Below are 12229 nucleotides of genomic sequence, written 5' to 3'. Positions count from 1 at the left end.
TGCGGGCAGAGAGAGCATCTTTCACTTCTAGAAGGAAAAATAAAAAAACCACCACGGAATTTTCTGCCTCTCTCATCATAAACAGCTGAATCATTCACATATTCAGCCGCCCAGGGTTCTTCCGAGAGCTGGCAGTGCAGGCTGCTTTTGAGAAGCTCCCGAATTTAAGACCTTTCCTAGGAAAGCATGGAGATTAGCGGTAATTCCCAAAAGACGCCGGAGCTGCGTTATCTTTAATCAAACAGGAGGCCCCCGCAATTACATCAATCTCTGGCGAAGGGAACTACTATGCTGCGAAAACGTATTCATTTATCCAACGTATATGACCTAAACGTCTACTTGGGGGAAGGCAAACCCGCACACCACCGCTGGAGGGGGGGCGCCGCGCTCCCCTCCCTGCGCCTCTCCCGGCCCACAGCCGGCCGGACGCCCCCAGGAGCGCCGGCCAGGCGCAGGGGTCCCCGCCCCGCCCCCCCTGTTCCTCCCGCGCGTGCCCCAAGTCTACCCGACACCCGGTGTTTCGAGTGATGCGGGTTCAACCGCGGCGAAAAAACAAACCGGTCTCGCCACGGCGGTGTGGGGCCCCGGGCAAAAACCCGAGATGGCGCGGGAGGGAGAGGCCGGGGACACCCCACCATCGCGAGGGTAGCGTGGGGCTCGAGGGGGCGTGGAGGGATCTGGGATTGGGGCTCTGGGGGTCCCGAGGAGTCTCTGGAGGGCGCCCGGGAGCTGAGGGCCCCTGGGACGTTTGGGGGTTCAGCAGGGCAAGTCCGGGGTGGACTGAGGGGACTTCTGGAGGGCGCATGTGAGTAGTTCTGGGGCCCCGGGGGGATCTCCGAAAGGTGAGCGATGACTGAAGGCCCCTGGGGCGTTTTCCGGGTCCTAGGGGGCGCGTGAAGGGCTCCCGCGAATAGCGGAGACCCCCTCCGGGTACGCGCGATCTGGCGCTCACCCAAACAGCCCTCGAAGGAAGGAGTGGGAGGCCTTGACTCGCTTCTCTGCCTCCGCCATCAGCTGCACCGCCTCACGCTCCTTCCCGGCGTTGTCCATTTCGCCCGCGCCGCCACTAACTGCGGAGCGACTCACACAAGCCTTCCGCGCCTTCCCTCTCCCCTCGCAGGGACTGGGGGTGGGGTGGAGGCGCAGGCGCGCGCGCAAGGCCTGTCGGGAGTTGTAGTCCCAGGCTTTGCTCTGACAGCGGACATGAGGGAAACGTCAACTACAGTTCCCAGAAGGCTGTGGGGCCAAGCGGGTGGGAACCGAAGGTGCGGACCACCTTTGCTCGGGGTTTTGGGGCGGGGGTGGAGGCGTGACCCTCAGTGGGGATTCTAGGGCCAGGTGAGCTTTAGTCGGTTAAGTCCGCTGGAAAAGGGAAATGACTGCTGTCTGCCAGTAAAGTTAACCAAAAATACGCAACATCAGATTGTTCCCAGAATCCCTGCTCAGCATGACTGAAATAGGGCGATGGGATAACGGATTGGAACTCTCAGCCCAAATGCAAGTTTCACAGAAGGGAATTTCATGCAGCCACCCAAAGCAATTGATTTAACCACGTGATGACCTTCCCCCCACCCCCCAGCAAGCTAAGCTGGCCTGAAAGAATCATTTTTTTAATGATTTATTTATTTTTATATCCCCCATACAATTGCACCCCCCTTATTTTCACCCCAATCCCTCCGTTCCCCGCCCCCTCCCCATAGTGTGTCTCTGGTTCATAGTTGTTTGTTGATTTTTTTTTTCTTTCTTATAGTTATTCTTTCTCTTGCTCCCTTATTCAGGTTTTCTAGATTCCTGCTATGAGCGAGACCATCCGGTATTTTTCTTTTTCTTTCTGGCTTATTTCACTGAGCATGATCCCTTCCAGCTCCATCCATGTTGCTGCAAATTGCATGTGTTTATCTTTTTTGATTGCTGAGTAATATTCCATTGTGTATATGTACCACATCTTCTTGATCCAGTCATCTATTTTCGGGCATTTGGGTTGTTTCCCAAGCTTAGCTATTGTAAATAGTGCTGCTGTAAACATAGGGGTGCAGGTGCCCTTTTGAATTGATGTTTCTGTGTCCTTTGGGTAAATACCTAGGAGTGGAATTGCTGGATCATATGCAAGCTCTATCTGAAAGAATCATTTTTATCTCCAGTCAACAATGTATCATTTTACCCAATATAAATTCAGTTATTTTTCACTCTCCCTATATTGCCACTCTATTAGTCCTCATACAAAAGAGCTACATATATATATATATATATATATATATATATATATATATATATAGTATATACATAATCCACTCCATTTGTTGACTGAATTCTTTTCACTGGATGTGAGTCATTGAGCTCTCATATCCTTTACATAATGTTAGCCATAGGGGCTGAATCTTCTGGGACAATTCCTACCTGCCAGGAAGACTTAAAATCTCCCAGGAGAATTACCTATAGATAGATGTTACTGTATGCCAAAAATTTCCAGGCCTGTTCCTGAGGGAGTTATTTTTTAATACAATGTCTAGACCATTTACATTTGGCAATGTTCAAGCAGAGGTGGTGAAGCAAATATGAAAAATCACTGCCAAATGAGAACTTGTGACAATTTCAAGTTATTAATAAATACACTGTGGGCACTGGCACACAAAATATATTTAAGAAAATGAAGCCTGTCTTTAGAGAGTAAGGCATAAAGGGCCAAACTCCTAGAAAGAAAAGTAATTAAAGCATTTGTTAGAGTTCACACAGCAGGACACTCTAGAAGCAGAAACCTCAGGCTTCGTGCAGACTTTATATACTATTACATACACTATTGTAACTTTAAAAAATAATTTGTGTGATTTTGAAGCAGTATGAGAGAAGAAGGCACCGGAAATTGGAAGTGACAATAAATGCAGGAGTAAAAAGGAAAACTGCAAAAAGTGGACATAGGCATTTGAAAGGCAAAACAGTCGCTGGGGATTTGATGGAGTGGGGCCAACTCAAAAACTCTTAAGTGCAGCATCATTATGTTGATTGAAGCAGTTCCCGAATCTGACTCCTGGCAGGGACTCTAAAGGATGTTCAAGAAATAATGATCCAAGGCACCAGGTTTTTGTATAAGGATCTCCTGGATTTTGGGTGTAGGAATTGTCTATTTTTAAAAGAACCCTCTGCCGTTGTTCTAAAGTATACAACCATTCTCAAATCTATAGTCTGTTGAAAAGGAGGCAGAATGGTCTCCCTCCTCTAAACTAGAACTTGCAATCAAGGGTGGCAAGGGTATATCTTCACATTTTTGATGTTTTAGGGTATTTCACTGATTATCTTCTTTCTCACAAGAGAGCTGTGGCACTCCCATCCTGCCTCCAGTCTACACCCAACTCTTAATTTTTGTACAGAGTGATGTTTTCTTCTTGCAGAGACTAGGTTAGGGGAAGTGGCAGGGCAGAGACAAACTTCACATAATAAAGACTGACTGGAGGGTCAGATGAGGACTCCTCAAAGCAAGTACAAGAAGAGAGGAACTCTGATATGGACTAGGGAGGAATGAACCCCTCAAGTAGGAAATGTCCTGAAGTAAATTCAAAGGACCCATGACCGTTACCAGTGCTAACCAGGGTGGTGTCAGTTGCCACAGGTAGTCATTACATTTAAATCAAAGAATATAAAATAAGATGTAAAATCGTGTACCCATCACTGGTGACTACTATAACGGACTCCACAGATTTGTCATTGAATGAACTTCTACTGGCCAGTGCTGACCTATACACACCTTGCCTTTCAGCAGCACTGTAAACTTGGAAGAAAAGTAGGAAAAGACTTCAGAGTTTGGGGGAAGATGGAGCAGGAGAGGAGCCTGCATCCTGGGCGAGGCAGAAGTAAGTAGAACCTGCAGGCTTATGAGCATCTTGGTGAACACAAGGGCACTCAGACTGAAAAAATACATGGGATGGGCCTCCCCGGTGGCGCAGTGGTTGAGCACTGGGTTGCGAAGCTGCCCACAGCCTCTGCAGCGCTGGTTCGATCCCCGGCCACCGGAGGAGGGTCCCACATGGCGCGTAGACCTCTCCTGCCGCCCGCTGCTCCTTCGGTCCTTCTGCCTGCTCTGTTCCCCGCTCTGGCTCTGGTGAGTTCTCTCACCCTCCCGTGCTTCTGACTGTACCCAGTGCTTGTATAAATAAATAAAAATAAAAAATAAAGAACCCTGCTTTAAAAAAAAAAAAAGAAAAAGAAAAAATACATCATGGGAGGCTAGATTGGACTGCCAAGTGTCCAGATCCCCACCCTGAGAGATGGTCTGTTGTTTAATTATAATTCAGCGATGAGCCAAGCTTTATCTGCAAGTGAGCAGAAAGCTTTTATTTGGGCTCCTTAGGGGACTGCAGTCTGGGAACCACCACTCAGACAAGGTTGCGTAAGTACTCCAATGTGGGGGAAATATATAAAATTTGTATAGGCAGAGCTGAGTCCTACAGGCAGGTAAACTAATAAGTTGCATTGAAAGGGAAAAGAAAAAAGAACATGCAAAGGGGAAAGGTGTTCTATATGCTAGTGTAGTGATAGGTTATCCTCTTTGAAGTTGAAGTCTGATAGCATTTATAAATTTACATGAGTAGACTGGCATCATGTCTCCAAATTCCAGGTACTGGAATATTGGTTTACTGAGGGTGATGTATTTGATTACAAATCCAGGTTGCCTAGTAATTAGATATAGTAGACATGAAGTTAAATTCTAGTCTGGTTTAAATTCTAGTCTCCTAATGACCCCCTGACTCCATTTTGGGTGTTCCCTTTATTAATTTTAATCCCATGATTTCTAAATCATGTCCACACTGCAAAGGTAAAGCTGACGGCCCTTGAGAACATCCAACTTTAAGTCAGGCAGGATCAGAAAACAAACTACAAGAAAAGCAAGATGTGGCTATCTACCTATGTTCATAGAAGGGGTGCAGTATGGAGAGAGTCCTTGTGGAGTCCAACCCTGAGGGTTCAAATCCATTATACCTCCAGGATTGCTGGTCTTGTGTCCTGATGATTAGTTCATGTGCCAGGGTACCGGGAGTCCCCTTACAGATGGGAGTGGTGGTCTAGCAGAAGCTAACACTTATTAAGTTCACTTAATGTCACACACCTCCCCTACCTCTGATTCTGTAGTCAGCAGGAAACTTCTGCCCATGACTTGCATTAATATTCCTACTCCTGCTGGTCCCAACTGCCAGCATCTGCTGTTTTGTTGAGGGTTCTTTTTGGCCTTCCAGCCTGATCTGCTTGAATACTGGAAGAGTAGGAGAGAGGATCAATTAGTATAGGAAAATTAATGCCTCTTTGCCTCCTGGGAGCAACTCTCAATCAATGACTATTGGGAATTTGGAGGTGGGACAACCCACTCTGAAAAACGTCCTATACTCTCTTCCGGAAGTCCCGAGTGGGAATGAACACCAGTTGCCCACAATAGAAACATGGTTGTTCTATGCCCTTTATTGAGTTACTCCCCTTCCCTATCCTCACACCCTGACTGTTGCTACCTTGCAATAAATTGCTTTCACTAAATCCTTTTCTCAAGACCTTCTGGGAGGTCACAAACTAATAATGGGAAGAGTATGCCTTGAGGACCAAAAGGCATGTCTGCTCCCCATGGATTGATGGTTGTGGTGTTCGTTACAAATTCATAAACTGGAATTTTTATTTGTGGATAACTGTATACTTAGGCTGCCATTTCCCATTCAGACATAATTTATCATTATCAATTGTGATTCACGAGGCTGAGGAGACACACCTGCTGGTCTCATGTGGATCTTTCAGCCAAGGGATTTCTTCTTGCACATGCCTGGTGTGTGGGAAGGGAAGACTCTAGAGGAGTCAGTCTTGAATCTCTCTCCTAGCCTCTTTCATGGTGACCAGGGCTCAGAAGGTGTTGGGGGAGGGGAGCCAGCAGCAACTGGATAACTTTTATGGCACAGTCTTCAAAGTTCCAAGGCATCACTTCTGTTTTCCTGAAGAGACTCGCTCCAGTAATCAAGATGACAGAGGAGAGGGTGACATGTATGACAAAGACTAGATGCTTTGTAATTAGATGTTTGTCCTGCCATATCAATAGATTTTTCCTATAGAAAGGTTATTTCTGGTAAAAATCTTAGTTCTGGGTAAGACCTCCAATTTTCATTCTTCTAGGTAATTAAGGGAAGGTAGTCAAAGCTTCTCATGAACCTTCAGGACCTCATTGACCTCGGCTGGAAATAATCCACCTGCCAAAGTGACCCATCTTTGGAAGGCCTTTCATGTTAAAGCAATGAATGAATGAAAATGAATGTTCTCCCTTTATGTTAATGAAGTTGGGCTTCTGCATTTGGTGCAACTTTAAGTTAATTACTATTTGTAGTGGTTCTTTTCATTTTCCTCATGGACTTGCAAACTCATTTGAATGGGGGATGCAGAGGAATAATTAAATAAGTGTTTTATTATGACAAGTACATTTTTAACTTTTCAAAGCAACATTAGTTAATGTAACTTTGTATTTGAGACATTTCACACTATATATAAATTGCTACAAATATTTCCCTATAGCAGGTTTATTAATATTAGTCACCATTGCTATAAGAAATTATTTTATAAAATTTAGGTCAAAGAATTAGAAAAGGCAAAATCAAATACACAAATGTGTACATACCTATTAATGGAAATAATAGAAACTAGTAAATTAAGTTAAATGAATGCTTATAAAATATATTGTCATTAATTGTTAGTTGTTATGAAATTTCATAAACATGTTTGAAATTAACTTGATGATTTTAAATATGGCAAGTAGGCATTAAAAACAAAGATGACACTGCTTTTATTTATATGATATATGCTCAGACCTTTTTTTATGTTTAATATAGTTCTGAAGATTATGTGTCTGAGCTGCAGGAACAATGGACTAAAGGGGAAAATTGTTAATTTTCTGGACTGGATTTTGACTTCCTTTCTCATTAATATTTAATATTACATAAAATTAAGTTTTAGGGGAAAATTTCACCTATATTTTTACCTACCCAGGATTGTTTTCATTTGGATGTGTTCCTGCCAAATCTTTATTTAACCTACATATATGGCATTGTTAGGGTGTATGTTTTTATTTTGTCTGTTTAGGAAACAAACATTCTCTACATTGTTATAAAGCTTTGAAAATACTCATAATAGGAAAATAGTTCGATGCACCAAGTTTTACATGACTCTTTCATGTTGTGCAAATTTAGCGTTCATTATGTTTGATTATTACCAAAATATTCAGGTCTGACTGAAAAAGCAAGAAGAGTCTTCCAATCAGTGGTCACCCTGCCACAGAAACATTTGGGATGTGGTGCTAGCATCTCTTCACATTCTGTGTGAAAAAACTGATCCTCATCAACCCAATCTGTAGTGGAGCTACTGGATTTGGAAACATGACCAGTGCTCATTACTCATAGATTCTATATTTTCAGTTTTGACTATCTGCTAAAATGTACTTGTAATCCCCAAATCAACATGGACAATAACATAGTGGTGAAAAATTTGAGCAACCTGCCACATATGAGTTTGGCCAAGGCAACACTGCATTTTTGTTTTTAAGCTCTTATTCATAAACAAGTGTCCTTTGCAGTGCCAATGACATGTTTTCTGCATTTTTGCATTTTTTGTTGGTGATTTCACTGTTTTTGGTAGTATCCAAATATAGTGCTGAAGTGCCATCCAATGTTCCTAAGTGCAAGAAAGCTGGTCTGTGCACTGTGAAGAAAATATGTATTAGATAAGCTTTGTCCAGGCATGGGTTCCAGCTATTGGTTGTGAGTTCAATATTCATGAATTAACAATTTATGTCAAATAAGGTGTCTTTAAATGGAGACACATATAAAACAAGGTTATGTATTGATGTATTGACAAACATGTCGTGACCAGACACCCATATGGAATCCTGTATTTTCCCTTAGGATCAAGGCTTAGCATTTGAGAATTCAGTGTTCGTGGTGATTTTATGAATCATAACTACCTGGAATAATGAGAAGCAAGTGTATTGGGATGGTGTCTTAATAAGGAACATGAAATGCAGACCTTTTCTAGTCCCTAAAGAAATAGAAAAATAAGAATTTCTAGCTCTTCCATTGAATGATGGCAGTGGGAATTCTCTTTGTACTAATCCCTTTGTTCCCTAGTGCCCTTCACACCCTTCTCTCTGCTGCCCTGTGGCAATATATTGGCCTTTATGGAGGTCCTATGCCCTGTGACTTCCTGTTGTATTTGGCCAGTGTGGTATCCAGCATGAGGGAGAGGGCAGAAGGTGAATGGAATGAGATCACAGTATTTGTTCTGTGATCTTCCATGAGATATATGTTTTTATTTGGTTTGTTTAGGGAGCATAAACATTCTCCACATTGTTATAAGGCTCCCTGGGCTCATCTAGATCTTTGCTTCATCCTTCAGATCTGGAAGTGTGAGTGGCTGCCTGCTGCCAGTCAGCTGCAGACAGTGGCCTTATACCCTGGTTTCCCTTCCTTCTGGAGCATTATGAATTTCCCCTGTAAATAAACCTTGCTGTTGGAAGTGTGCTCCTGTTTACTGGGGCCACCCTGACTGACACAATTCCAGCTCATTGTATGAGGGCAGTATACCCTTGAAACCCCAAACCAGAAAAAGCCCATATGGGAAAGAACAATCTTGGGCCAGTCTTACTCATGATCATAGAGACAAAAATTAGGAACAAAACATTAGAAACACACCAGAAATCTAGATGATCATAGCTATAAGAAATATAGCTGATCATAGCTATAAGCTCAAAATTTTCAAAAGTTTAAAATGAACATACAGGAAAGTAGCTTTATGGCATTGATTTCCTCAATAAGACATCAAAATTGCAAACCATAAAAAAATCAATACATTCATTCCATTAACATTAAAGATTTCTTTTCACCAACAGAACATAACTCAAATAAACAGACAAAACCACAACCCAGGAAAAGATACTGCAGCACATAATACAGGCCCACAAGAAGAATAAAGAAACCAGAGGGAGTGCCAACAAACAACCTTCTCTCTCACCTGAAGGTATTAGAAAAAGAAGAACAAACACATCCAAAAGACAGTACAATAATAGAAATAATAAAATTCAAGGCAGAAATAAATGGAGTAGAAGTAAAAAGACAGTCCAAAAATTAATGCAACCAAGAGCTGGTTCTTTGAAAAAATAAACAAAATTGACAAATGTCCTACAAGACTCACTAAGAAAATAAGGGAGAAATGTCAAATGAATACGACCAAAAAGGAAAGATGCTGAAGAATTACAATAGATGCTGAAGAAATTCAGGGATAATTAGACTACCCTCAACACTTATACACTAAAAAATTCAATAACCTAAAAGATATGGACAAATTCTTAGAATTATACAATCATCTGATACTGAATAGGGAAGAAATAGAAGCCTGAACAAACTAATGACAAGCAAAGAAATTGAAAGAGTAATAAAAATTCTCCCACAGAACAAAAGTCCAACACCAGATGTCTTTAAAAGTGAATGCTACCTACCAAACATTCTAAGGTGAACTAATAAGCTATTCTGCTCAATTTCTTCCAAAAAATAGGCAGAAGGAACATATGGAAATACGTTTTATGAGTTCAACATTACTCTAATAACAAAACCAAATAAAGATAACACAAAAGAGAAAAGTACAGATCAATTTCCTTAATGAATACACAGGCAAAAATCCTCAATAATATCATAGCAACATAATTCATCATATCAACAAAAAGGAAGATAAAAGTCACACGATTTTGTCAATAGAAGCTGACAAAGCATTAGATAAGATTCAACATCCACTTATGATGAAAACCCTCAAAAAATTGGGTAAGTGGAGCATATCTTAACAAAATAAATGCCATTTACAACAAACCCACAGCTCATATTATTCTCAGTGGTGAAAAACTGAGAACTTTCCCAATAAGATTTGGTATAAGACAAGTATACCTACTCAGCACTACTATTCAATGTAGTTTTGAAAGTCCTGCCTGCAGCAATTAGACAAGAGAAAAATATAAAAATAATACAAATTGGGAAAGAGGTGTAAATCCAAACTATTATTACAGATGACATGGTAATTTGCATAGGGAACCTTAAAGACTCCATGGGAAAATTAATTGAAAACAATCAAATATAGCAAAATGTCAGGGTATAAAATCAACACACAAATATCAGTTGCCTTCCTATAAACAATGTGATAGAAGAGGAAGAAATGAGGAAAGCAATCCCATTTCCAATCACACCAAAAAAATCAAATACCTGGGAGTAAACTAACAACGGAGGTCAAAAATCTATACAAAGATAACTATAAGACATTGTTAAAAGAAACAGAAATTACAAAGAAAAGGAAAAATATTCCTTGTTTATTGATTGAAAGAATCAACATTATCAACGTGGTCATCCTTCCCAAAGCAATGTACATATACAAAATAATTCCAATAACAATAACAATGGCATTCTTCAAACAATTGGAATAAACATTATTGAAATTCATATGGAGTCACAAAAGATCCCTGAATAGCCAAAGCATTTCTCACACAAAAAAGAAAAAGAACCAGAATAAAAACAGACACCCAGACCACTGGAATAGCATTGAGAGCCCAGAAGTAAATCCACACATATATGGACAATTAATCTATGACAAAGGGGCCATGAACATACACTGGAACAAGGAGAGCCTGTCCAATAAATGGTGTTGGGAAAACTGAGCAGCTACATGCAAAAGAAAAGACTACTCTCTTACATCATACACAAAAATCAACTCTAAATGGAGAAAAGACTTGGAAGTAAGACCTGAAACCAAAAAATACATAGAAGAAAATATGGGCACAACACTTTATGACATAAGTTTCTGTCATGTCTTTAAGGGATTCATCCCTGACAAAAAGATAAACAAAAGAGAACAACTGGGACTATATCAAACTAAAAAGCTTCTGCTCAGCAAAAGAAACTAATTAAAGTGAAAAGACACTTTGCTGAATGGGAGAAGGTATTTGCATGCCATACATCTGACAAGGGACTGACATTGAAAATCTACAAAGAGCTCATATAACTCAACAAAAAGAAAACAAATAACCCAATCAAAAAACAGACAGAAGAGCTAAACAGACACTTCTCAAAGAAAACATACAGATGACAATCAGGCATATAAAATAATGTTCACCACTTATTATTAGAGAAATACACATCAACAACACACCTGTGAGAAATGGCCCACATTGAAAGATCAGAAACAACAAGTGCTGGTGAGGAGCTGGAGAAAAGGGAGTCCTCCTACACTGCTGGCGGGAAAGCATCCTGGCATTGCCCACATAGCCAAAAACAATGACGGATAAAGAAATCCTATGAATCAATGGAAGACAAACAATCAAACAGAAAAATTGGCAAAGGACTTGGAACTCAAAGACCTGAAGTTTGCAAAAGAGTCTTGGTTTTGTTCAGATTTTGCTGCTGGTTACTGCTTTAGGAGGATAGTTTACTGTTCATAGACAAACAGCAAGATAGCAAAAGACAGAAGCAGTGAGCACACAGCAATATGCAGAAGCTGCATAAATTTCATTTGCTTTCAAAATGGAACCTGATCCTTATTTAAATGTGGACTATTTAGCAGCTTATAAGCCACTGTTTTATTATGAAAAACATCTGCAGAGATGAGACCAAAGGCTGCATGAGGATAATGGCTTGCCAACAAATCCCTCTACCTTTTGGGTTCTTGTCCATCCCAGTCTCTGAGTTGAAGTCCTGTGCAGACAGCAAGAAAGCTCAGCCTCAAGGCATTTCTGAGTTTTAAAGCCTCATGATCTCTCAGGTTTCTTAGTCTGAAAAGAGAAGATGCACACTGGGCCTTTGGGGGTGATGTCAGCTTCAAGCCACCTGTAGTCCCACCTCATGACTGGTGACATTCTGCTCCTGCTGTTGGCCTGTTCCCCAGGACAGCAGGCATTTGCAGCCAAGGTCATCCATGTTCTGCTGCAGCCCCAGGCATGAGTGCTCAGGGCTGCCGTGGGCCTGTCGCTGGTCACCTGGGCAGTGGTCCTCTGAGCCTTCCTTGGGAGTATGCAGTCGGCTGATTTTTCCTTTCCATAGTGGCTCAGAGGAGTTCCTGGCAGCAGGTAGACTTTCATATAGATTTGTTTCCTTCCTGGGTTATATCCAGAGAGCAGCCAGTCTATGGCAGGACTATTTAGGGGATAAAAACAGTTCTACAACCCCCCCCCCAAAAAAAAAAAACCCAA

The 12229-nt window shown here is 41.4% G+C and overlaps 1 protein-coding gene across 1 annotated transcript in view; it reads right to left on the bottom strand.

The window, feature by feature from the left end:
• NAPB (NSF attachment protein beta) overlaps positions 1-1118 on the bottom strand; it is a 57319-nt gene extending 56201 nt beyond the window's left edge. Inside the window, exon 1 of the mRNA XM_037493807.2 lies at positions 953-1118. Coding sequence (XP_037349704.1) covers positions 953-1050 — 98 coding nt within the window. The 5' untranslated portion in view covers positions 1051-1118. The remainder of the gene's footprint in view (positions 1-952) is intronic.
• Positions 1119-12229: the final 11111 nt, after the last annotated feature.

This window comes from Talpa occidentalis, unplaced genomic scaffold (assembly GCF_014898055.3).
Source record: "Talpa occidentalis isolate TD23 unplaced genomic scaffold, MPIMG_talOcc4v2.1 talOcc4.10, whole genome shotgun sequence".
In the NCBI taxonomy this organism is placed as follows: Eukaryota; Metazoa; Chordata; class Mammalia; order Eulipotyphla; family Talpidae; genus Talpa; species Talpa occidentalis.
This window is presented reverse-complemented; position numbering and strand designations above follow the sequence as displayed.